This window comes from Molothrus aeneus, chromosome 2 (genome assembly GCF_037042795.1).
Source record: "Molothrus aeneus isolate 106 chromosome 2, BPBGC_Maene_1.0, whole genome shotgun sequence".
Taxonomy (NCBI): Eukaryota; Metazoa; Chordata; class Aves; order Passeriformes; family Icteridae; genus Molothrus; species Molothrus aeneus.
In genome coordinates this window covers 4,753,363-4,779,585 of record NC_089647.1, presented here as the reverse complement: position 1 = coordinate 4,779,585, position 26,223 = coordinate 4,753,363, and the positions used below count along the sequence as shown (strand labels likewise).

At 45.8% G+C, this 26,223-nt stretch overlaps 1 protein-coding gene across 5 annotated transcripts in view; it reads right to left on the bottom strand.

The window, feature by feature from the left end:
* The window catches only part of ILDR2 (immunoglobulin like domain containing receptor 2), a 40,561-nt gene that overhangs the window by 11,425 nt on the left and 2,913 nt on the right, over positions 1 to 26,223 (bottom strand). For 3 of the 5 annotated variants that reach the window (XM_066571899.1, XM_066571901.1, XM_066571898.1), the window contains exons 2-6: positions 20,051 to 20,383; positions 18,874 to 18,993; positions 8,479 to 8,535; positions 4,001 to 4,147; positions 3,086 to 3,262 (exon numbers count right to left, since the gene is read on the bottom strand). In XM_066571899.1, the coding sequence (XP_066427996.1) occupies positions 3,086 to 3,262; positions 4,001 to 4,147; positions 8,479 to 8,535; positions 18,874 to 18,993; positions 20,051 to 20,383 (834 nt within the window). The remainder of the gene's footprint in view (positions 1 to 3,085; positions 3,263 to 4,000; positions 4,148 to 8,478; positions 8,536 to 18,873; positions 18,994 to 20,050; positions 20,384 to 26,223) is intronic. The other 2 variants (XM_066571902.1, XM_066571903.1) reach the window with 1 other exon arrangement.

Below are 26,223 nucleotides of genomic sequence, written 5' to 3'. Positions count from 1 at the left end.
CTCTGACCTGCTCATAACCTCTGGGGAACTTGAACAGGCAGCTCCCAGACTCTGTCTCCCAGAGCCACTGCTCACACCAAGGCTGTGCCAAATACTATTTGGGCAACCTCTATAGCTCCTGGAACTGATGGAGAATTAGCCAGACTTCATGCTAGCCTCATACTAAGCTTGCTACTGCAGCTGTGTATCAAAAGGCAAATGAATTTCTTGGTTAATTCTGCAAGCATCTAGAAATTAATTTTGGATTTAAATCTGCAAAGATGACTGTGAACAGCTCACAAAAAGTATTTTCCACTACAGAGGAAGCAGTTTTGTCTCTATGTTTGTTTATCAAATACTTCTCATAATGATACTAAATGTTCAACTTATTAAATCTCTTCATTATTCCTTCAGCTGGGAACCAAAGATATTATTGTTTCTTCCTCACACTCTTCATCTCTAAATTGCCATAATCCTTTAATAAGGTCTGAATAATTTTAAGCTCATTTTAATTATAAAGAAATAAAGATGCAGAGGTGTTGACCACATGTCCAGAACCACTTGCTGAAGTCAAAGGGAAAGGAACATTCTTCCCATATTTTCTTCTCTTGAACAGTTAATAAATTTCTAATGTTTAATTTGTATTTAACTGGACACTATTTTTATTCTTCTGTGGGTGGAACCAACTCAGCCAAAACTGTAAGCTGTCTCCCTCCCCAGAAAGGGCAGCACTGCTATTTTTTTTTTCAGACAAGTATGTTTAGGAAGTAAATGATGTCTCATCCTTACACCCTTTTCATGTTAAAGATCTAGGCCCAAAAGATTCCCTGTGTGCAGAGTTTAAAGGATCTATGCAAGAGCCTCTAGGTAACCACTGCATTTAAAACAGGGCATAAATCCTAACTTTTATGTTGTCAACACTCTTCTAAATAAGAGAGCTAAATGTTTTGGGAGTTTTTTTTCTCCATTCATCCCTAAGTTTAGAATAGAGTTCCTAGGCTTAATCTGAGCTTTGCTACATGGCTTTTATGTAACCCCAGACAAATTTTCTAAGTATCCTCAGGCCTGAGTTAGCTCGCTAGATCCCCTCACAGGGGTCATTGATAAGCACAGAATCTATCAAGGGCAAAATGTAAGCCAGAATTACAGAATCTTCCAGTCTCTGTCCCCCAGCACTTCCGGTCCCATTCTTATAATGGACTTGACAGAAAGGTGGAAGTCCCAAAGATACACAGCTTCAGATCAGACCTACACCAGCTGTGTGGAGGACACAGAGGCTTTTTATTCTCCTTCTGAGAAAGGCTTTTATTATAAACTCAACCATTACCTGTTTTGTTTAGCTTGCTGCCTGGCCAACAAGCAAATAAGTAGCTTGGAAAAGCCACACAATGTTTTCTCTTCTACAGCCTGTCATTGGGAGATATTCTGGCATTGTGGAGGACCTTAAAAGAACAGAGTACAGGCTCTAACTCTTCCTTAGCTTCATAGTTCAAGCACCTTGAACAACAGATCCATGATCCAGACTAAGGGTTTGTCCACATTATTGCAAAAAATATCAACAAATTTTTTAAAAAGCTTAAGAATCTCTGTTGTCTTGCCAGAAAGGTTAAAGCTCTGTGATAATGTTTTTATTTGCCATATATACTATTTCCTGTCAAGTCCTGAATGAGGGATTGAGTCCAGACACCTGATTTGGCTGCATTATCTATTAGATGCATCCTTCTGTGTAAGGATCATGGGATCCTAAGAGCCATTCCACTTGGCTACCAAACATATCCACTGTTTTTTATTCTGAACTTGTGCTCTGCTAGCAGAGACAAGACTGGGAGCTGTGATCTGACTCTTAAAAAATCCCTGGAGTTCCCACAACCCACACCACACTCTATGTGCAGTGACATTTTTCACAGGAGAAAAAGAATGGAAGCACTGGGGTGTCATTCATCATTTTCTGACAAAGGTTTTTGAATTGGATACGTCCTGCGTTGGATCAGTGATTGATTTATTTCCTATTTCAAATTAGGAAATTTCTCCATTCCAGAGCTCTGTTTTGATTTCAGTGACCAAAAAAAAAGTATGATTGTTGAAAGAAAATACTTTTTGTAATTCCAGAAAGGTTAATATACTGACTGGGGCAGCAGAAATGCATAGGGTAGTTCCACAAGCTTAATTAAATTATGCTACTTAATCTTGTATTTTCAGATGTGTTTTATCAACACACTGTCGTGAGTTAATTTAACAACTAATACTTAATGTGGAGCTTTGAAATCAGACACTTAGCTGGGTCAGTGATGACTCTACATTGGTGAGAGTCATTTCTGCTGCAGAATGTTTGAATTTAGACAGCCACTCTGATCCTGAAGTGCATGTGGCTAAATAGCTGCCCTCTTTTCTCCTTGATGGCAGCTTCCTTTGCAGCAGCAGAAATGACCCTCCCCGAGACAAGAGGCATCACACTGAGATTCTAGGTCTGCTACTGCTCCACAATTCCTTTCTAGTCAGAAGCCTTTCATCACTCACATTTCAGAAATGCAAAGGCTGAACAAAAAAAAGCGACCTACTGACTTCTGTAAAGTAGAGGACAGGGTCCAGCCCCAAAAGATCTTGGGCAGAAATACCAAGGGAATAGGTTACTTTGCCCAAAATGCCATGGGGAAAGTAAAACACACTGCAGCAAAAACTGCTGCCAGAGTCCAAGCAGTGCCCTACAGAGGGTTGGAAGGACAGTTTACAAAGAGAAAGCAGCTTGCAAGGCATTAGCTCTAAGGGGAAAATGGCTCCTGCCTCTGCTCTCCTGAAATCATCTTCATCCTTTTGTCCTCTGCAAGCGAACATCTGCAGCAGTAATGAGAGGGGTCCTGTACAGGAGCTTGGCCTCCCATTCCCTGCTGACCTAATTAGGCACCCACAAACTGACCCTGTGTTGATGGCCCTAGAAAAGTTAGGCCACGTGGCCCTAGTGCAAATGTCATTGTCAGAGACAGGATTAAAATGCAGTTTCCCTGTGTTTCTTCTCTTCACGCCACTCAATCAGTGACAACCATTCCTCCCCTTCCCAGCCCTACTCCCAGTAAAAGGACTGAATGTTGTGCCTGGTACTGCAAATTACCATTTTGGCTTCCTGCACTGGCCTCACTTGGGGCTAAGGGAGGGGGGTGTGACTTGTCCATCAGCACAGCAGGAGATGGGACACCAGCTACAGGAACACTGGGGATGTAGTATGGACCTGGCATGGCAGAGACTGCAGGAGGGTACCCAGCTTTTGCTGCTTTGCCTGCTACATACACTGAAAAAGAAAAAGAACAAGAGTCAGCATCACACACCAGCCCCCCGCAGACACACTGGACACATGGACAAAACGTGCACCACCAACCCCACTGGAGACAATCAGACAAATGAATTAACAGGAACCAACCTGAATTTCTCTAAGCCTCAAAGGGTACTGAGGTGAGTTTAAAATATGTGCTGCATATAATAATAGTGCATATAATAATGATGGCACTGAGAGATGCCCAGAAAGACACTCAGGGTGTTACAGCCAGCATTACCACTGCCATGATTTAGTGGCAGTTCAGCTTTAAAAATAACTGATGACTCAAGCAGCAGGATGAGGCTCATGGAACTTGACAGATCTGACTGAGCCTGACCAGGAACCTTGCTGGGTTGCAAGGATTTTGCACTGTTGTAGAGGACAGCTGATTTGCATTGCCAGGAAGAAACCTCCCAGGATGGTCTTAGCTCTGACCCACAACATTCACTGACACAACAACAACTTTGGAGTGGGAGCATGACACTTTGGAAAAGCAGGCACAGCTGCCAAGGCAGGGAAGGCTTGGGGAATTACATTTGTAATTAACTTTGAGCATTCAACCATTGAGTAATAGGTCAGATGCTTCACTCCCTAAGAACCAGTTCTTTAGCCAAGCGAAGTGCTCAGGGCAAAGGAAGCAAATATTAGCAGATTCTCCTCCTGTTCGGCCAGGGAGCAGAAGTAGTAGGGCAGATTTGCAGCAGGGTCACTCACGTGCCCGGGGACAGCAGCAGGACTCAGGACAGCAGGGGCAGCGGACGTAACAGCAGCAGCTGTGTGGGCAGCACTGGCACCAGCAGATCCCCACCAGGAGGAAGAACAGGAACGCCCCCAGGATCACCAGGCCCACAAAGACCCACTCTGGAAAACAAGGGGAGAAAGGGAGATACTTACAGGACTGCACATTGCTGTGGAAGAGAACGTCAGCAACATCCTCCCAGCGGAGAGCATGGGGACAAAACACACAGGTGAATAACAGAAGTGGAACGACTCCCTGTGGGTCTAGGACTGGGTCTACTCTTCCTCTTGTGTCAGACCAGAAATGGCACATGACAGTGAGAAATGAGCTACCAAAATGTGGTCCCTTCCAGCAGCACAGAGGCAGCAGCCCTGGCGCCCCGGCCAGAAACCCTTCACCCCACAGCAGACCTGCGCCAATGCCACAGGACGTGCTCCATTAGCGTTTGGCCCTCATCAAAGACTCATTCTTCTTGGCCATGTCCGTGCCCTGCTTATGTGTTTGTTCCCAAGCCACATTCTGGTTTTAATGGGACAAGCCGTGGTGAAAAGCAGGCTATAAATAGCCCAGTAAACGAGCCAGGCCTGCCCCTTCGCAGCGAGGCCTACACGCGCAATTATTCTTTTGAATGTGCCGAGCGAGCATCCTATTCAGGCGCCACCGCCAGCCAGCAAACCTAACAACCACTTTTTTTCTTCCCCCATTGAAGCCTCAGATGATGTGTGCCAGGCCCCAAAAGGGAGCAGCTGAAAAACACCCTACAAGTGAAAGCACGCAAGAGCTGGCCCACAAAAACCAGGATGGGGCTTAAAGGGGAAGCGGAGGGAGAAAATGTTTCTCAAACTTTGCTGCTGGAAAATGTGGTGGGAGCAGGGCTCAGCCTGTGCCAGGGCAGCATCTACTCCCACACAGGAGGTCCACAGACTAAAGGAATGATCAGTGAGCACATCTGGATCAAGAAATTACAAGACTCTGAACATAGAGGAGGCCTGGAGTTGGTTTTAAGTCAGAGAAATGCACCAACCTATCTCAAAGCAAGAGAGAGGAGATAGCAAGATATTTTCCCCACTGCTGGTGGGGAAAAGACTTCAGGTATGTACCCAGGTGGTTATTCAGCCACCTAGGAAACATAGCAAAAAGCAAATAAAGACAGGGTGGGGCTGCAGTGGGAAAGGGTTTATCCCCACTTCAGAGGAAAAAAAGCAGCAGACCACTATTTCCAAGCAGAAGTCCAGCATTCACTAAAGAATCTCCTGGTACAGTATTATTTGAGATGAAGAAGTATTGACACAAGGATTGCAATGTGCATGAAGAATCACACTGGAAAAACAGTGCACCCCTCACCTGTGTTGCTAAGCTAAAAAGTGAAGGAAAAATGTTTCATTTTGACCATTCAAAATAGAATTTTTCCTAGTTCTTAATACAATGCAAAAATAAGAAGTGTCATTTTTGATCCATCCACAGCGTTCTGTTTGAACAAAAGTATGATTCTTTACTTTACTGGAGTTTTCCTTAACTCTTTTACAAACAATTCCCCTTTTTAAAAAATGCCATTTTAAATCTAGAATTTAAAATTTCCTTTGAAAAATGTCAGTCAAAGATCTGGCATCTACAATTCAACACTTCAGAAGTGTGAAGTGAATTTTTTTATCCTTTATTTCTTTTTTGGCTGACACACATTTAAATTTGCATTTAATTTTGGTTCCTGTGGAATAATATGTTAGGGTTGAACTTACTATATGCTGAGAAAAAATTCCGCTAACAAGTAAGGAAAGGGCAGAAGGGAAGCATTCATGAATGGGAAAGCAAGAGCTACTGACCCAGTCCCTCATGTTCTGCTTCTAGCAGCTGTTTTGCTTAATATTTTCATAAACTACCTTGACACAGGAAATAAGAATGTGCTAAAATATCATGACAGTAAGCAGTAGGGATGCATTGTCACTGAAGGCTGGGACATGTTATACAAAGAGCCTGTTTTCCTTGGGTCTAAAATAGGAAATGTGAAATGCAGTATTATCCTGAATTTCAAAGTATGCAGCAATACTTCCAGTGTCACAGGTTCAAAGACAAGAACAATTTCTATTCTGAACAGGACTTCATTGGTTGAGAAAAACTGAACAAGAGAAATGATCCAGTATACATAGCACTATTGTCACCACTCATGCAATACAGTCACAAAAAATGGCAAATGTAATCCTAGGCCAAATAAGGGAAGAATTTCCAGCAGTATTAAGAAAATATCTATGCCATCACACAAGGCCTCCTCTGCACTTAACTTCATCTGAAGTTACTGATGTTATACAGCTCTGGTCATCTTTGCAGCAGAAAAGATGAATTTAGGCCAAAGCCAATGGAAAGCAGGGATTTATTTGAGGGATGAAGGGACTCTGGAGCCTGCCTGGCAGCAGGGGAGCTGAAGCCTGCTGAGTTACTCTATTAAACAGAAGGCTGAGGGAAGATGTAGCTCCTGCCTGTAAATATGGTAGGAGGATAAATGCAGCAGGAAAAGCAGGTATTATAGTTAAAGATCTTACATAAATGGACAGAAATAGATGAACAGTGATGTAGAGAGAAGCTAAAAGAAGCCCATCAAAGAAAGTGGGCCAATAGGAAAGAGAAAGGCCAAATCTTAGGCCACTCCTAAGCTTGCTGATCTTACAGAAAGATGAAAATACATGGTGCTGGGGAGAGAATGCAAGATAGGGAGCCAGACTATCCTTTCCAGTCCTGTACTTCCTAATCTATGCCAATCTAAGCAACATCTTAGTGGCTTTTTCTTTGTTCTGCTCTCATCTTGTTTTCTGCAACCATCATGGACACAGAGAAAGAGGTGAAATGGTACTGCTTGACACAAGTGGCCAGCCACAGCTATCCAGTGAAACTCAGATGTCAGATCTCCGGAGCTATTAGTGAACAGTTCACAACCACTTCATAAAAGATAAAAGCCTGGTAGAGGAAAAAACAGACAGCAAGTCTATTAGAAGTGTATCTGTGGTCCCCCTGAAAACATTCCAGGAGTACAAAAGGGGGTCAGATTAGTGTGTACATTCCACATTGCAGGATACTCACTCAGCATATAAAGTGGATGTTTGAAGTCAGTGTCCCAGCTACAGGGACCCATGAGTCAGGATTTTACTTCACAGGAAGTTAGACCATTTCCTTTTCTGATGAGGTTAAGAAAACAGCAAAAAGAGCCTGCTGGCTCTTCCTTTAAAACAAAACAAAACTGGGATTCAACCAGTTCCCAATACTGGGATTCCCAGTTCCCAACTGTGTAATGCTGAGATTCAAATGACTACCAACCTGACATGCTCTGTGCCCTTGCTGTCTGGAAACCACTGGTTTGTGCTCACAGAAGTATCTGCTCTTCTTTATCAGGCAACACCAACAGCTGAAATGTGGTTTGCTCCTACATCTTACACTTTCTTGTTGTCTACCCATGCAGTGAAAGTACCAGAAAGATATCTGGCCTACACACCTTAATTTTATACCCATTCAGCAAAATTCTAAATAATGGGGGGAAACGTGTTAGGCAATAGAGAATCAACTGTTATCTATCTGTGCTGAAAAGACCAATCCCTCTCCTGCCATGCAGGAATTCTAGGGAGCTTTGGGTTACACTGGAGGTGGGTGAGTGTCTGCCTTCTCTCTGTTTGCATCTCTGGGACAGGCTCGAAAATAGCTTCACACATTTATGTGGAGTTGCATTTTTGCACAAACGTGTGAAAGAAATGCTCCTCAGGCACCACCAGGGAATGATCAGATGACTCGAGGGCTAAATATTCTCACAGCTTTTGCCTTTCAAGAACAATCTGTTGCACAGCCTCTGTCTCCTGTGCAAGGAGTGCCAGAACTGGTGGCTCTCACTAGTTTTGGCTAGCAAGTGATTTATCGCAGGCACAGAGCTCTCACGTCGGGCCCAGCCACCTGGTGTCACCAAGAACATGGCCTGGCCATGCAGCACAAGAGGGGCTGTGCCACTGATGGAGTGCTAGCCAATGCTCTATTCCCAGCACCTGCTGTGCTACCATCTGTGGTGATGGTGGAGCAGAGCACAGGCCAGGCCTGGGGAGCTGAGTGACTGCACAGCTGACACAGAGCCACAGAGCAGGGCTGAGGCGTCTCCCAGGCTGAAGCACACTTTCCTCTGTGCTAGCAGGGGGAGAGCAGAGAGCTTGATAGAAAATGTCCCCAGAACAGCTCTGGCATTTCTGCTCTCACACTGATCCTGGCATGACATCACCCATCTCTGTATGCTGGCTCCCAGCATGGCCCAGCATCAGCTCTCTGGGACCCAGCACTTTCCCAGTAACTGACAGGCTTTTCTCTTTAAATCCCCAGGTAAAACACACACACACACATAGTGAAACATACACCACATAAAGATGCTGCAGAAGGATAAACAGACAAGATGACAGAGGAATGGATGATTAAGGGTGAAATGACTGAATACCTGGCATAATCTCCACAGCAAAACTGGGCAAGAGATCAGCAAGCAGCCCTGTCCTGCCTAGAAAAGACAGAAGGAGGAGAAGAAGGAGAGAGGTTACTGCAAGAAAAACACACTCCCCAGCCCCTGCCTTAGCCTCCAGTTCCCTTCCTCATCAGCCCACTTGCACTCTGTGTTATGTGAATTCCTATCAACCACAGATGTCATCCTGCTCGATGCCTGGTGTCTGCCTCTGCACTTCTGCCATTTCTGTATCCTTGCATTTTATCAGCAGAGCTGGGGGGAAAGAATCTGGAACAGAGCTTCTCCAATCTAGGCACAAAATGACAAGAAAAAGGAGTCCCTTTAGCACGGTTACATGGTAACATCTTCCTGGAGTTATGCTCTACACATGCAAAAGCTCCTGGAAATGCACAACAGCCCTCAAACAAAAGGACACAGTTTATTTTTGAAACGTACTGATGTCATTTCTACAGATATGAAACATCTTTAACTTAACCCAAGGCTACTGATAAATCAGCCACGTGCTTCCAAAACCCGTGGATGCTGCTCTCCATGTGGGGCTCTGTGAGTGCACCGACAACTCCAGGAAAGGAGCCTTGAAGGAATGCTGTGCATATGCAATAATTTTTTGGAGATGCACGAGCACCTTGGTGAGACTGTGTGACAAAGGCCAACACCCAATGGAAGCAAACCAGCCAGGGAAGGATTCGTGTAGAAATTTTGGGATCACTTTACAAAAGAAAAAGGAAACAAACAAAAAACAAACAAACAAAAAAGGCAAGTCAGCTTCAAATTTATAATTTACAGCCAAATACAAACAAACAAACTCCAAGCCCCAAGGCAGCTTGGTGCTTGTTTGTTTTGGCACAGAATGCCTGGGGTATTTCCAGTACACAGCAAACATCCTGCACAGTGCTCAGCTGTAATTTACACACACCTGTGCATTGGCAGAACAGCCCAAAGTGCAGCTGTGCTGTGAACTCTCCCATAGAGCCCCAGGATCATGCTGGGATTTTAAAAGACATGCATATGGTAGGAGAGCTGCACTCTGAAGAGAGACACACATTGTGGGCATTACAACAGGAGCAGCTAAGGGTAAGCCAATGCAAAAGTGGTAGAAAGCTACCTTTAGCCTCCCCACATGCCCTCCAGGTCCTGCACTAGGCAGCACTCAGACACAGTGATGAACTGGATCCCAAGTTCCTCGGCCTCTAGTCTGTCCTTGAAGGTTTTTACAATCAAATTCCCACCAGCCGTTTTTTCTCAGTGCTTCAGCAGAGACTCTGTAGAGATCAAAAATCCACAAGGAAGCCTGCTGGAGCCATAATGAGTGTACCATGGCTACAGGCAGTGCTTTGCAACTCATCAGAGCTGACTAGTACTCACAGGAACGCCAGTCCTGATGAAGTGGTCGAGAATCCTTAGTAAAAGTTAGCATGGTGATGCTTCACATAACTGCTCCCCATTTACCACTTTGAGGGAGGACTCTTGCCACCAGTCTGCTGCAACATTTTCATCTACATTTACAAAGAGTTTCATGACATTCTTTGCAGTCCATTTCCTGGAAGGATCAAGTGTCCAAGCCGCTCACAACTAGAGTGTTATGTTCCACGTGCATATTAGTTATATTCCTTATTTTGACAAAACAATATGCAATTCTTTTGCAGGCCTTCTGTACATATGTGAACAGCACCCACATGAACCACATGCATGCAGAATATGGGCAGACATGAGCGTGTAGCTCACCTCCCAAGTGTTATTACCTCTGCACAAGCTCACATGCAGCCCTGGTGTGAGAGCAGATGCCACTGGACAAATTGCTGGAGGTACATAGCTAATTTAGGGTGCCTATTTGTGGTAAAAAAGGCAAGGAAATGACACCTTTAAACAGCAGAAACTCCTTCCCAAACGGTCATTAATAAATGGGTGCCTGCTTTATTTTGAACCTACCTGGAGAGCCTCGAACCCTGCTAGTGCTGGGTACCTTCTGATCTCCAAAAGGAATCACATGCCCAACAGGGAAAAAGCATCTCTTAATACAACAGTGCCTGAGAACTTGGTAAAAACAAACACAACCAAAGCAGCTCCTCTGTGCTACCCACAAGCAGCCAGTACTCCCTGCTTGTGCAGCCTCACTTGGCTTGTCAGAGTACGTGCCTGGGGAATTTGCATCCCTGCCTTGCCAACAGGACTCACACAGCCCTGGGGGCCCCAGAACCCCCAGCAGGGATGCACAAAGCCTGCACAAATCCCACCACAGCTCAGCCTGAACTCTGCCTGCCTCGCCCAGCCCAGCTGGCAGCCAGCGAGCACAATGCCCACCCCTGGACTGCCTGCCCCCAGCAGCTTCCCACAGCTCAGCCCCCTCCCTGCCCCAGGCTGGATAAATCCCCTGATTAACCCTTCCCCACACCATTCCTCCAGGGGAGCCAGCAGGCTGAGGCTGCCTGCGGTTGTCCCAGCAACAGGAGGCTCCCTCCACTGTCCCTCATCGAAGGCGACTTTTCTCCCTCTGCTGCTGCTGCTGCCAGCAACAAGTGGAGCAAAAATCCCCCTGTCCTGCCAGCCAGTGGGCACAGGGACACAGACAGGGTGGCTCAGGTGGGGCAGCACTGCCACCGGCTCTCACCTCTGTAAGCCTGGCTCACACAGGCACAGCCCAGAGCCAAGTGGTGGCCACAAAGAGGATCCCAGGGCAGCATCCTGGTGGGTCACACACTGCCCAAAACAGAGATTGGGGCGTCCTTTTGGGCCCATGGCTCTAAGAGCAGGCAGGAGGCAGTCAGAGCACCCATGGCTAGTATCCACCCATCTCTCCATGCCTAGGATGCTCCTTCCAAGGGCTTTAAGCTCACCTCCTTGTCTCTCCTTTCTTTCAAGGAAGTTTTAAAGTGAATGCTGGGGCTAGGTAGCAGTTAGTGGGGAAGAAACAATTCAGAACAACATCCTGCCAAGAGACCATCTGGCCACACCACCTCTGCACAGCAGCTCTGCCCACCTGAGAAAGGGCTGCAGGCACTCCAAGCCATGCCTGGGCACCCCTGCTGAGTCACAGATCTGTGCCCCCACCCAACACAAGCTTTGTGCCCTCTGTGCAAGCCCCCACCACCGAGGGGATAGAGGGAACAGACAATGGCCCCGTTTTTCAGGGTTGTCCCGGGTGACTGTGTCAGAGCTAGGAGCTTGTCCTCATTCTGCAAGGATCTGGGACATGTGCCATCTCTACTCCCACCGTGCTGCTGAAGGGTTTTACCTGCCCATAGTGGCCTCTCACCAGGCACCCCACACGCCCCAGGCCCCTGCCAGCCTTGAAATGCAACGGAGCTTGCAAGCACCCCATCTGCACTGGCAGAGCACAGGAGGAGGGATGGGAGAGGAAAAGCTGAGGGGATGCAGAGCAGCTCCAAGAGGTGCAGACACACAGCAGAGGCCAGCGAGGACAGGAGTTAATACACAGCAGGCAGGCAGGCGACAGAGCAGTGAGCAAATAGCAGCAGAGCAGGGAAGACCTGGAGTCAAGCACACAATTAGCAGAGAGTCTGCAGAGAAGAGACACAAAAATAATTAGGGTAAGTGGTGCAGCTGAAAAGAAATGATGGCATGAATAAAGTAGGCGCAGGTGCAGTCAGAAACATGGCAATTGGGTAAATATGGGAACATGGCAAATACTGGCAGTCACATAAATGTGATAAATATTGGGTAACTATGGCAGTAAATGCTGAACTGTCTTCCTGTTTGAAGGCTGCTTCCACAGCCCAACCTGCTGCAGTGAGATCACAGGACGAAGCAACTATAGAGGGAATTATTTCCTTCTCAGTGGTGGGAAACTTTGCCAAGCCATGTCACAGCAAGAGGCCCCTGGCAAGGGACACTGGCCTGAGGAGAGGCTGGAAAGCACAGGAGAGGAAGTGTGGCCCTTGTAAATCAGCCACTTTTCCAAGGCAGCTGCTGTGAGATTTACTGGGGGAGCATGGCTCTGCAAAGTGTCCCTCTGTGCTCCCTCTGCTTGGAGTAAACTTCATCCTTTCTTCCCATCCTTCCCTTCAATTGGACGGAGAAACAGCAGCAGCCCCTTTTGGAGATCAAAGTTTTAGCAGGCAACAAAGACCTCCAAGGAGGCTGTTGCCATGGCTGCCTTAGTAACCGCGGTCTTTTAATCACACCGGTCTGCTTTGTGAGCAGCAGCGTGTGGCTGTCGCTGGCAAATAAGGAGGAAAACAGGGGTAAAAAACCTTGGCAACAAGTAGCACTTCTAATGGGTGTGAAATAAATAACCAGGAGTAGGCCGGGCTAGGATGAGGGGGACTGGAAGCAGGTTACAAAGGCGGCGGCACAGTGGTCTGAGGCAGTGCATCCACACTTTTCCAGGATTTTTAAGAGGAAGTGTGCCAATCACTTCCTTCGCCTGCTGGCACTACCCACCTCTGGTCACAGCTCAAGGCTGGTGAGCCCTCTCCATGGAGCTGCTCGCAGACATTTTCCCAGCTGAGATGTGGGCCAACACATCCCCAACACAAGGCCACCAGCACAACTCTGCCAACTCCTGTGACCGAGCACTGGCTCGGATGCTACTGGCAGCTTTTCAGCAAATCAGAGCAAAATCCTAAACCCAACATCATGTAAGGGAAAATTCTGCCAAGAACTTTTCAATCTCCGAAATCATGTCAAATTTTATTATACAGTCTCTCCTGGCATAGAGGAGACTCCAAACCTGGCTATATTTATACCAGCTATTGAGTCACTTTGCTGAGTAAGAACTGCCTTATTAGCATTGCACACCATACACACGTGTCCCAGTGGAGATTTATCCTCACTGGAAGTCAACACATGTCTCTATTAGCACATTAATTACTGTACAATCTGCTGTGTGGATATGTATCTACATTTTTTACTTTACATTCTTTACTACTATGGGTGTGAGACTTTTTAAATTTTGGGTTTAGACCTATAGGGATACTGGCTGGTGATATAAACTCAGAAGATGTCAGTTTACCAATGTTAGTTGCCAGCTGTCTCCAGAAATGAATACAAACCTCAAGTGCTAATTGTTGTTATTTAAAACAACAATGGGAGAAGCTTCAGCTTCTTACTTGGGGAATTTCAAGTCTGTCAGACTGACCTTGGTGCTTGGGAAGGTTATGGAATAAATGACCTTGAGTGCAATCACACAGCACATACAGGACAGCCAGAGGATCAGAAGGATCCAGCACGGGTTTAGGAAAGGCAAGTCCTCCTTGACCAAGCCGATCTCCTTTTATGACCAAGTGACCCACCCAGAAGATGAGAGAAAGACTGTGGATGTGTCTTCCTGGAATTAATAAAGCCTTTGGGAGGGTCTCCCACAGCATTTTCCAGCCACAAGCTGGGTAAGAGTGGCTGGAAAACTATGCAATGAAAGAGGACCTGGGGTGCTGGTCAACAGCAGCTGAATGTCAGCCAGAGTGTGCCCAGGTGAGCAAGGAGGCCAATGGCATCCTGGTTTGGATCAGGAACAGTGTGGCCAGCAGGAGCAGGGCAGGGATTGTTCTGTGCTCAGCACTGGTGAGGCCCATCAAGTCCTGTGTTTATGTTTGGGCCCCTCGCTCTGAGAAAGGCATTGAGGGGCTGGAGTGAGTCCAGAGAAGGGAACAGAGCTGGGGAAGGGTCTGGAGCACAAGCCTGATGGAGTGGCTGAGGGCATTTAACCTGGAGAAAAGGAGGCTCAGGGGGGACCTTACCACTCTCTACAACTGCCTGAAAGGAGGGTGTGGAATGATGGGTCAACCTCCACTCCCAGGGAAAGTGACAGAATGAGAGGAAATGGCCTCAAGCTGTGCCAGGATAGCTTCAGGTTGGACATCAGGAAGAATTTTGTCACTGAAAGGGTGGTTAAGCACTGGAATGGGCTGCCCAAGGAAGTGGTGGAGTCATCATCCCTGGAAGTGTTCAAGAAACAACTGGATGTGGCACTTAGTGCTATGTTTTAGTTGAGATGGTGGTCTTCAATCAAAGGTTGAACTCAGTGATCTTGAAGGTCTTCTCCAACCTTAATGATTCTATGATTAACCAGAAAATAATATTTCACTCATACACAGTTTATGTAATATTAGCTGCTGAATTGGATGGAAAAGAAAGCTGGCAATATCTGTCTAGCAAAGTGCACAGATCACTAACAAAGCATCAAACCAACAACTGGAATTAGTGGAGTACTTTCTGACCTCTTCCAGAACTCCCAGGGAATGGAGCCACTGTTTTGTGAAGCATGTCTAAGCTATGTAAAATCTCAGAATGCAAACATCACCGAGCTTGCACAGACCTATGGGTTCCAGGGTACCCAGCTGTGCTGAGCTGTACGTACAGGCACTGCTCTTTACCTGTTCCAGCTTGGGAAGGGAGCAGTGTAGCAGCTTCCATAGGTCCCTGCACCTGGTTAGTAAATTCTGGCTCTTGGGAAGGCTTATTGGTTTGTATGCAAGGCCATGCAATGAAGCTGGACTGCCTCCTGATGTGAGCTGGTGACAAGGAGCCAGGATGACACTGACACTGTACTGTGGCTCTGGTTTGAAGGTTACTCCAGGCATGCTGCATCCCTGCACTGGTACACGTGCAGTTCCCTTCAGAAAGGCTGCAATGAATCACTTCACTGAAGCCCACTGACATTCTCATATAAAAAAGCAATACACAGGGGCTACAAATAACAATATGATTAATAGCACTGTCTGTGTTTCAAGAAGCAGGACATTAGCTGCCAGCTACTACCACAGAAATGTAGACTTTCTTCAATTTAGGATTCAGCCTTTTAGATTCAATCACATTAAAAAGTTTAAAAATTAAAATGTATAAAGTTTCAAAGGAATTCATTAGCGCAGCTGTAATGTCAGCAAAGGTTCTCCTTTTCTAATAAAACACATGAGCGCAGGGAGATTCACTCGACTCCTGATGTGGAATTGCTAAGTTCTGGACTAGTCTGCAGAAGCAGAGTTCATACAGTTTCCAGCACACTACATCCTGTTTGGAGATTCCAAATGCCATCAAAATGCACATTTATCAGAGAATCACAGAGTCTTGTAGGTTGGAAAAGACCTCTGAGGTCTTTGAGCCCAACCTGTGACCAAACACCACCAGACCATGGAACTGAGTGCCACATCCAGTCTTTCCTTAAATACCTCAGAGACAGTGACTTCAACACCTCGCTGGGCAGCCCATTCCAGTGTTTAACCAACCTTTTATGTGATAAAATTCCTTCTGATGTCCAACCTGAACCCCCTCCCAACACAGCTTGAGGATAAGTCCCCACCTTGCTACAAGCTCCTTTCAGACAGTTGCAAAGAATAGTAAGGTCTCAAGTATATTTTTAAAATATAATAAATATGTAATTGTATTTTTTAATTTGCATTCTCTCCTTACTCCAGAGGAGGTTCACCACCCCAATCTCCTGTGTTTCTGAGACAGAGGTTGTAACTCCTCTTCCCTCACCTGCACTGATTCCCTTTGAGAGGGTTAAAGTCCTTGACTAAGCAGAAGATACTGAATGGTCTTTTCAGCAAAGTACAAACAAGCACGTGCCTAACATTAGGTATGCTTTACAAATCCTATCAGCTTTGCTGAGCACAAATGGTATGCTATGCTGGTATGCTATTCTGAAATACGTGTGACATGAGGACAGCACATGGGATTCTCTGCTGCTAGCCAGAGCTGACCAGCAGCTCTGAGTGTCAACATGACCCGTCCAGGTAACAAAACCCAACATGCAATCCCATCAAGACCCAGGCTCCCTGGCTACTTAAGAGGTCACTGAAGGTCTCTGTGATCGCTTTCCTAAGAAAAAAAGGAAATACTGTAATTTGCCCAGGTTTTAGATTTTGCTCTAAGTCGTGATAAAGTGCCTTTTGATCAATTTTTCATGGTATGATTCACTGTATAAAAGCAGGAGCCTGCATTTTTAGCTAAACAAACTTCCATTAATTTATTGATGCTATTGGTATGATATCTATCACTTTTGCTTCTCAGTCTTTTCATGGTTTCAACATGATATTAAACTGCCCTTTCATCCTGGCATTAATAAGAAACCACTAGAAGGGATATTTTCCTATTTCCTTTTCCATTCTGATTTTTCTGTCACCCCAAAGATAACGTGAGTGGATAGAACCTCTGCTCTATTCAAAATTCTAATTTATGCTGAATTTCATGCAGCAACCCCAAAATAAGCAATGTAAATTGTATCTGAGAGACCACTGTCAGCAGAGAGCAAACAGCAATGTGCTCTGGGAATCGTAGCATCTCTCACACACTATCCCTCTGCTGCTCCAAACTCTCTAACAGGGAATCTGGGTTCCACCCAAAGAGCAGCAGTACAGCAAACAAAACCCTTTTATCACATGTCCTCTAGGACTGTAAAATTGCTGCAACCTACATCTCTATTCAGTGTCTCCCTCCAAGCAATGGGAATAAAAAATATCCCAGAATATGCAGAATATTAAGAAACAGTATTGTCATCACTAGCTGTTTCATCCTTTAGCCATCAATAGGGAGAGATAAAGGAAAACAAAGAAAAAAGTAACAGCAAAGGCAGAAGGAAAATAAAAAGGTGGGAAGGGGAAGAGAGGGAAGGAGGAAAACAGGTAGGTAATCCTGAATTGCACCAAAAGCTGGAATGTTGCCTCTACCCAGGAAAAGCAATATACAGAAGCTGCCTAACAGCATGAGGCAGAAGGAAGCCCACGACAAGTCTGCTCTCATGCTGCTGCCAAACTTGGCAGAGAGCTGCATCAAGTGCAAGGTCAGGCCCAGAGGTGGAACAGAAAAGCAGATGTGGTCATGGATGATGCAGCCTAAGCTACATGTGTCCCCCAATGCACTCACAATGAACTGAGGGCAGAGACATCAAGCCAGCTCCAGAGGAAGGGATTTCTGTGTTTTCTCCCCACAGCCTTCTGTACACACTGAAAAACCAATTTTTCCTGTTACCATGGTACTGTTTCATCACTGGTGTCTGAGCACAGTTGTAGATATACAACAGGAAGACACCAAATCCTAGACAGGAAGGTGAAAAAGGGACAAAAATTCAGCAGCTCATCACTGCAGAGACACAGGATCTCAGGAGAGGATTTTAACAGCTACCACTGCCACCTGGCAGAGATAACCTCACCTGAACTCACACTGGTTGGTCCTGGGCCTGTCACTAAGTGGCAGATGATACACAGATGTCACACTGTGGATTTACACAGGCGTGTGACACTGTTTTCTGGAGTAACCAGACTGACCTTCCACTCTCTGACCTTCCACTCCAACTGTCCATTATTTGGCTGACATTAAAGGGGTGAGGAGAGGCAGTGGCACTGTGACAGCCACTCACTCATTCAGTCTGGTTTACTTGGTGATGATAACTATGGCTCCAAATATAAAGACCAATTAAACTCTGACCTTTGGTAGGAGATCAAGGGAATGCTTGACAGATGTGTTCTATTGTACACCTCCACAGATCACCTACACACTATCAACCCAAGCTTTTCAATATTTCCATCACAGGATGCACAGATCTGTACACACAAGAGGCACGGTGAGGTCTTAAGGTAAGTTGGGAAAAACTCAGCTTGCTCTCCTGGGGCATCTAGGGTTGAAGCACTACAGCTGGCTCCAGGCATGTCAACAAAAGTCCCTGAAAGGCCCATTCCACTCTGCTTTTCTCCTCTAGCTGGAATGGCTGCTTTTCTGACCTTGACAGTGAGCTGAATCATGGAAGCCACCACTGAAAGCAAACCCTGAAAATAGGGAAGAAACTGATCTTGCTCAGCACACTGCTCAAGGGAACTTAAGAGAAGCAGAGCGAAGCACACACACCACAGAGAAGGTAGGTCCTGTTAGTGGCAGCACCAGGTCAGACCTGATTAGGATGACTGTGAAACTGCACCTCTAACTGGACAAGTGTTATTGGGCACACAAAAAAATCTCCTAAACTGACACGTTCAACACAGTGCTTCTTGACAGCCTCACAGGTCAGAAGAGTGGGATGAGGACTGCAAAAATCACAGGATCTGATGTCTTCTGGGTGTCTGCTGTTAAAAGACTCTGTCTCAAGTGTTCATTTTGCTGCAAGTTTTTTGTTTTATCCCTTAAAAACAAGGGTTCTGCCTTTCCATAGCCCCGCACTCTCTGCAGTCATTTACGCCTGTGTAACGTGTGAGCAGTGTGGGTGTAAACATTACTATTCTGGTTTGGTAGCATTTGCCACCCACTTTGCCTAGGTGTGAATGACTGCACAAGGTGCAAGGCAATGGTGACAGCACTGCAGGGACTGTTTTACATAGCTCTTACACCCATAGTAATACAGCGCATGGGAATGAAGAGACAGCAAGAGAGCAGGAGGAAAGATGCATCAGGTATCTGCTGAAAAAGCAGCCCGACAAGAGGCCTCACCAAGCACAAGCAGCTCCACTGATTCTTCATTCTTGCCCTCCACATCATCTGGTGTGATAATAAGGCAGTAATAGAGGCCACTGTCTCCCCACATCAACTTCCCTATTTGCAGGTCTGCATCTGGAAGGCAAAAAAGAAAAGTCAGATTTTCCCTCCAACACTTGCAGGAAGAATGCACTGGATCCATCTCTGTGTCCCAAATCCATTTCATTTCCTTTCCAAGAAGAAGATTTAACCTCATCCAGAATTTATCACAGTATTCAGGAAAAAAACAACAGGTCAGGACTTCTGGCTGTAGGTGGGAAATCAGATAATGCTGCAGAGGCAGCTCACCCTGCAAGAGCACAAGGGGTCACTAATGTCTTTCTGTCCTTCCTGTCACCTAGGGCATGGGTCCCAACACTATTCCTGTCATGAAAGAAGGGCTTAGACACAGTGTCTCCTCACAGCACCTCAATCATTTGTGAAGAGGCTACACAGAGACAAAGGAAAACGCTTCCTCTTGTGAGGCTGATCACATGCTCTTCACACCAAAGAGTCTCCACTTCTGGCTAGGTGGTCTCCCCGGTCAATCAGACACTTTGTACTTTTGAGGGACAAGGTCTCTCACACAGCCTTCCAGACAAAAATGTTTAAGGACCCTGCCATCCCTTATCTCCACCCAACCTGATTTCACCCCACAGAAATCTCTTCCTTTCACTCTGCCCAAAGCTGTGTCAGTTTAGGTTCATGACAGGGTAAGTCTGTGGCTGAGCAAACATGAGGTCTGGGATAAGCTTGGTATTTCAGAACTAAGAAAACAGCAGTGGCATTTGCAAGGAAGAAAAAACTATCCTGCAGAGACTGAATTTGTATCTCTTGCTGCCACCCCTTTGCTAAGGAAAACCTATATACACAGCAATATGCAGAAGTCAGGAATAAAAAGCTTCCACTTCATGGAAGGGAAAAAAGAATACTGTATTTGAGGACCTAGAGTTAATTGAAGGGAAGTGCCAAAGGAAATTACCTTTGGGTCTAGGATTGGTTGGCTGAATCCTAAATGTCTGACATACAGACATCCCTTCCCACAGCCTTTTCTGAGGGATTCAAGTGAACAATTACTGTCAGACTCCAGTGTCCCAAATTGCTGAGGGTCCATTGCAGCCCCCACCAAGCATCCCTGGGGTAGGAGAGTTACCATGGACAATGCTGACGTCTCTTTCCTTGTAGAAGTCTCCTATGGTGATGGCAGATCCCTGCTTGGAGGCCACGACACGGACTGTCCTCCTGCTGTCCACACAGTCCAGGTAGGGATCCCAGTCCAGGTTCCTCTTGCTCATTGTTTGCAAACCAGAAGTCACCATTCCCAGAGCTTCTCCCATCCTGTCCTGGCAGTAGGATTTGTACCTCCACTGTACCACAGCTGGTTGGGTGGAAGAAGTAGAGAAATGGCAGCGAAGCAGAGCAGGCTGGAATAACATGGCCACCTTCTTCTTCTCAGGCACGGTGACCTGCAACCCTTCCACCTCAGCTAGAAGACAAAAACATGAGTATCATATGTCTTGGCACTGCTTGAAGAGGGAGCTACTGCATTTTGTCACAGCATTATTCTCCTCACATACATAAAATTGTCCATCTGTTTCAGGTGCTAGGGAGCAACACTCCTCAATGTATGTAAGCACGGATGTTGGCAGCAGAAATAAGTTTGCTTTTTCATAGCTTACAGTCACAAGGAAAAACACAGCATGATAGGGCTGAAGGCTCAAACGTACCATCCTTGTGCTATAGAAGCCCTAACACAATGGTGTGATGATTCACAGCTTCTGGGGCAGGTTCAGACATAAGGAAGAGGTATTTTAGGGATGGCCATGCTCCACTTGTACAGCAGGTCAGCCAAGGGGCCAGATCCATGGCAATCCCACTGCAGAATAAGTCACGTCCCTCCCCATTTCAGTGGCACCACACCTCCTCTTTACAAGTCAGGCAACACACAGTGCCTGGACCAGCACATTCTGCACTGGTGCCCAGTTAGTGCTGCCTGCTCTGCCAAACTCCAGAGACGCACAAAGGAGCGGATCCAAATCACACAGCTCTTCCCAGGGCTGGCAAGTAGCACTGAGACAAACTGCTCCATGTGGGAGGTGTGGAGAAAAAGGGCCCAAACCCTCAAGTTTTTCACATTCTCAGGGAGGAGAGGAATCTCAACATGTAATGTTTATCTAGCAGCTGACAGGGGAGCTGCAGCCTGGACCTGATGCATCAAGGCCCCAGAGAAGATGCAGGGGACTGCTATTACACCCTTGTGTAGCTGAGGGACAGTCAGTGAGCAATGTCAGCCTTCTAGAGAGTGAGGCCCTCCATCCACCCACAGGGATTTGGCCAAAACTCCCCCAGATGCCCTTCATTGCTTCCCTCCTTGTGCTGCAGGCAGCAATGTCTGAGAGCACTCACACAACACCAGAAAAAGGGAATCGGGCTCAGTATGGAAAATGTTGGTGTTACCACACCCCTCACCCAGAGCAGGAAGGAAACAGGGAATACACAGGGAAACAGGGAAAAAGAGGAAACACAAGGAAACGTTCAAGACAACAAAGCAGAAGAGAAAGTCTACACAACATCTGCAGAAAGGACTGGTGGACTTGGGGAAGCTTAGTGAGGAATGAAAAGACTGAGGACAAAGAAAGACTTCCTGATATCAATAAGCAGTAGAAGAGAAGTGAAAATGCAAGAAAGAAGGAAAAAGAGTAAAGATAAAGTATCAGAGCAAATATAAGAAGCAGGATGATGAGCAAGATGACAATCAGGAAGCTCTCATTCAGTTGGAAGAAGCTGGAGAAGGTGTCTCAGCCCAGGTCAAAGTAAGTACAAAGGGCTGCAGTCAAGGTTGCAGGAGATTCAGAAATGATGCAGAGAAGAGAGGAAATGGAGTCAGCAAAAAATAACCCACCCACTCCAGAAAGCAGAGATGAAAAGGAGATGGAAATTGGCAAAAGAAAGTGAAATGACAGGAGATATCTTTAGAATGGGGAGGGGGGGGAAGGCACAGACTAAAGCACTGGAGCTTGAAGCAGACAGAGAGCAATAACTGCATCAACTGTATACCAGCAGGCATGAAGAGACAAGGTCAAGCTGGAGACAGCTGCAGACCTGAGAAGCCAGAGCGAGCAGAGATTGCATGATCAGGATTCAGAACCAAAGGAAAGTGAAGAGACTGATAAAACAGTGAATATTAAATTCAACAAGTTATCACTGTCTGCAGTGATACACTGTCTGCAGTGAACTGTAGAGCACAACGAAGTCTATAAATCCCAGTTGGAAATGGAAAACACAGCATGGACAGAACCTAGGGGAAAGCTAATTTCAGAGAGGCAAGGTGGTCACTGCTACTAACAGTTACTAATCTAAACAGGATTTCACCTTGAGGACTACTATGTGAAGGCTTGAGGAACACAAGGGTGCTCTGGCACTTGCACAGAAATGCTGTGTTATGCATATAATGAATGCAGGACACCATGCACATTGTGCTTGTGCCATGTGGAAGCTGCACAGGAGGTTTTCAGTTTTGCCAGAAGTGCCTGGACCCAAATCCAAACACTGAAGTGTGGCTGCTCTCCAGAGTACCACCAAGCACAGCTGAGGTCTCCCACAGGACAGGCAGGGAATGAGGGAGCTCCTGCACTTTCCTGAGACACAGGCAGAGAGATTATTCAGGAAGTGGCAGGTGGGACATTCCTGCCAGGCTTCCTTTACCCAGGGACCATGTGGCACTGAGGGAACGCCACCACTTGCTTCTCAAGGTGAACCAAATGTGATGTCTAACCTCACCTCTCCAGAGATTCACACTTTCTGGGTTGCATCTGAGTGCAAGAAACATGAAGAACACCTTGAAAACCCAATGGGTCCATGTCAGACCAGTGTCTGGCAGCTCCATGACCCCTCAGAGTGTGAGGCCAAGGCCAGCATGTGGCATGAGCTGATCAAGTGACTCATCACGTTACCTCAGCTTCAGGGATAAAACAGTGACACACTGAATATTTAAATCTTTCCCTTGTGAAACAAGGGTACGCTGCTTAGAAAACACAGTGCTCTCAGCTAACCATGCACCACAGCCCTCCTTCCCCGTTAATGAGATTAATGAGTTTGGCAAGCCAGGGACTGCTTTAATAAATGATTAGCTGAGCTTTAGCAAATTCTCATCTGACTAACTTTCCCCACCCTACCCCCATGTGAATGTCTATATGAAGAAAAGAAATGCAACTTTTGGGAAAATACAGGAATTCTTTTTCTACCAAAAAGCATTTTGGAGATGTGCAGAAAATTATCTGGCACGTTCTATATCCTTTCCCAAGCTCTTTATTAACTTCTTAAGTATTATTTTCGGATTCCTTCCAGGAATAGCATTTAAGAGCAACAGAGTGCTTCAGATTGGGAGACTGGAGCAGAGGAAACTTTAGATCTATTTAAGTCAAATTATATATAATTATATATGGCTGAATTGGGAAATTATACACCTGTTACTTCCTCTGCCAAAAAAGAATTACTGGAATTGATTCATGCAGTATGTCACTGCTGTAAGAGTGTCCACCAAAAAGGCCAGCAGGATGTTTGACTGCCTGAAGACAAGATGGTGGCTTTACACTGATCAGTTATGTCCAGGCATAGGAATTATAGGACTTCCTCCCCTCCAAGAAGAAACTGCTGACCTGAAAATGTAGTGTAGCCAAGACAAGAAAAGCCTCAGATGTATCAGAGGGCAGAACTCTGAGTTGTTAATAGAGCAGAGAAAAAGAAGAGTGAGATATGTGAAAAATTATGAGAAGCTTAGTGACAGCATCATGGTAGCTCTTTGTCTAGTTTAATATAAATAGGACTAAAAAGAAACTGAATTGTGTTGTGCTATGTTTTGACTGATGCAGACAGAGTAAAATTAGCCTTTACTTCAAACTCATGACGGAAATGCAATTCCTGCACTCTAGAGAAGGAACCTGTTCATTGTGAATTTCACAATGTTTCAAGTTCAACAAGAATAAAATCTAGCTCCTGGGAATCTCCTGACTACATGACTGTTCTGCTTTCCTCCCTTCTTGCTCTCCTAAACCCAAAGAAAAAGGTCTGAAAATATTAATCAATTGCATCTTATAAAGACAGTTATCCTTTCTCTTAGAAAATAAAAAGAATCCATGATTTTTTGTGTCTGTACAAATATATACACACACACAGACTCCCGGAGAAAGAGCTTAAAAATAATCACACTTCCGAAATATAATTGTATGGGGTTTGTCTCTTTCAATTGGCAATGTGCATTTGTCTCCTTGCTCTGATTCCTTTCCTGAACTATCCTCAGATTATGCATTCAAACTATGCAATCAACACTACACACAAGCTACCACTAATACATTTCACTGGTGATTAAAGAAAATTCCAGGAAGCGATTACAGAGGGGATATTTGTAAGGGCGGGTTTGAGCCTGGTGTGCCTGATCTTCCTAAGCCCCTTCCCTGAGCAAGAGAGAAGGCAACTGAGAGGTGATAACTGAGGCTTTTGCTTTGCCACTGACCTCCAGAGAAGCCTATGCCTCCCTGAGATGAAATGAAGATTTAACTTCACTATACAGCCTCTAGGAATAGAATCACAGAATGGTTTGGGTTGGAGGAGACCTTAAATATCATGTAGTTAGAATAAAATTGATCTGAAGCACCAAAACCTGGAAGTAATGGCAAGGCCAAATTTTGTAGCTCAATGGAACATGTCTCAGGCTGCATCCCTCTGGAGCACACAAGACTCAAGTCCAAGTGAAGGAAGGCAGCACACATTGTTCTTCAGGTCAGATGAGTCTCCCTATCTGTTCATGCATCTCATCTCTTTCTTCGCAATTATTTGGCTCATGCTACTGCTTGCCTGAGGTAGTACAGCTGATTCTACGAAACTACAAAAATTGCATCCCCCATTTTCATGTTCCTTTATTGACAGGAGTGGCAGTTGTGCACACAGCATAATGGAAATCACTGGGTCCTGAACCAGGCACCTCAGGAAAGCTACTCCTAGACTTACCTCAGGGCTTTGGCAGAAAAGCATCCGTTCCCTGGTAAGAGACAGTGCCCTCAGGGTAGCTTATACCCCTTCCCAAATAAAATTAACTATTGGGCAAAAGTATTGTTGGTTTTGGTACCTTGGATACTATGCATCATTTCAAAGTGCTCTCTCCCCCACTGCTGAATTCTGGCACACCATTTATATTTTCATATATGGATCAAGCTTGAATCAGGAAGGGCAAGATCTGGGCTTTGAGACCAGAAAGTCAAGAAATTATAAAGAGATGTGTAAACAGATGAATGGAGAGCCAGTGGAATAACTGAGATTATATTGTTCAGGTTCTTGCCTACTCATGTTGGACTAAATCCAATCCATGCAATTTATCAGCAAAAGCCATCACCATCAGACTGTGTCCAGTGCTTACGGGAAATTAATTGGATGTCTTGGTCTGGTTCCTATCAGACTTGTGTTCGTCAATTTTTTTTGGAAGCAAGAAACCAATGCCTGAACAAGTCAGCTGCAGCTGAGGTGAAAGCATGGTTCTGTTTTCAACAGCTCCACAGCAAAACCAAGAATTTCAGCTCTCCAGCTACTTAACCTGGAAAGGGGAAAACCCAAAGCAGCTGCAGAAGAGCGTGGCCTTGAGCGCCCAGCACTCATAGCACAGAGCCTCAATACAAAAACACTCCATGTAGGACAGCCCAGGCTGTGCAAAATGACAGCAGTAGGCATTGCTCTTCCCCATTCTCTGTGGTGCTCTCCCCAGGCACCCCCTGCCCCTCACTTCATTCTCTTCATCAGCTTCCCTGTGCTTGTTACACTCCCTTACCACAGCCCCTTTCACACATTCACAAAAGTCACCCTGCGTGCTCTCAGGTGAATTATCTCAGCTCTGGACACCAGATCAAACCCACCCTGTCTTACTGCTGTCTGAAACCCGTTACAGTTGTCAGATGCCTCCTGATCTAGACTTGGTTCAGCATCCCAGAAACCATTCCCAGAAATATCACTCATCAGAAGCCCGAGAGCAAAGCAAAGCAATGTGAAGAATCCCTCCAAGCCTTGTAACACCAAGGCATAATACCTGTCCTTGGGATGGCATTGGGATTTCCACTGCTGCCAGTCTTACTCAAGGTGACCTCACAGGAACACAAAGTAAGAAAAACATGAGATTTCTTCCCAGTTATGCTACACTTGCTATGCTCTGTGAAGCCAGGCAAGGGAAGTCAGATGAACACTTTAAATCAAGACCAGTAAAAGAGTGCATCCATTTCCCTGCCTTCCCAAGAAGTGTGGTCAGCTGGTCACAGAAACAGCAAAGACACAGCTGTGCTCCAG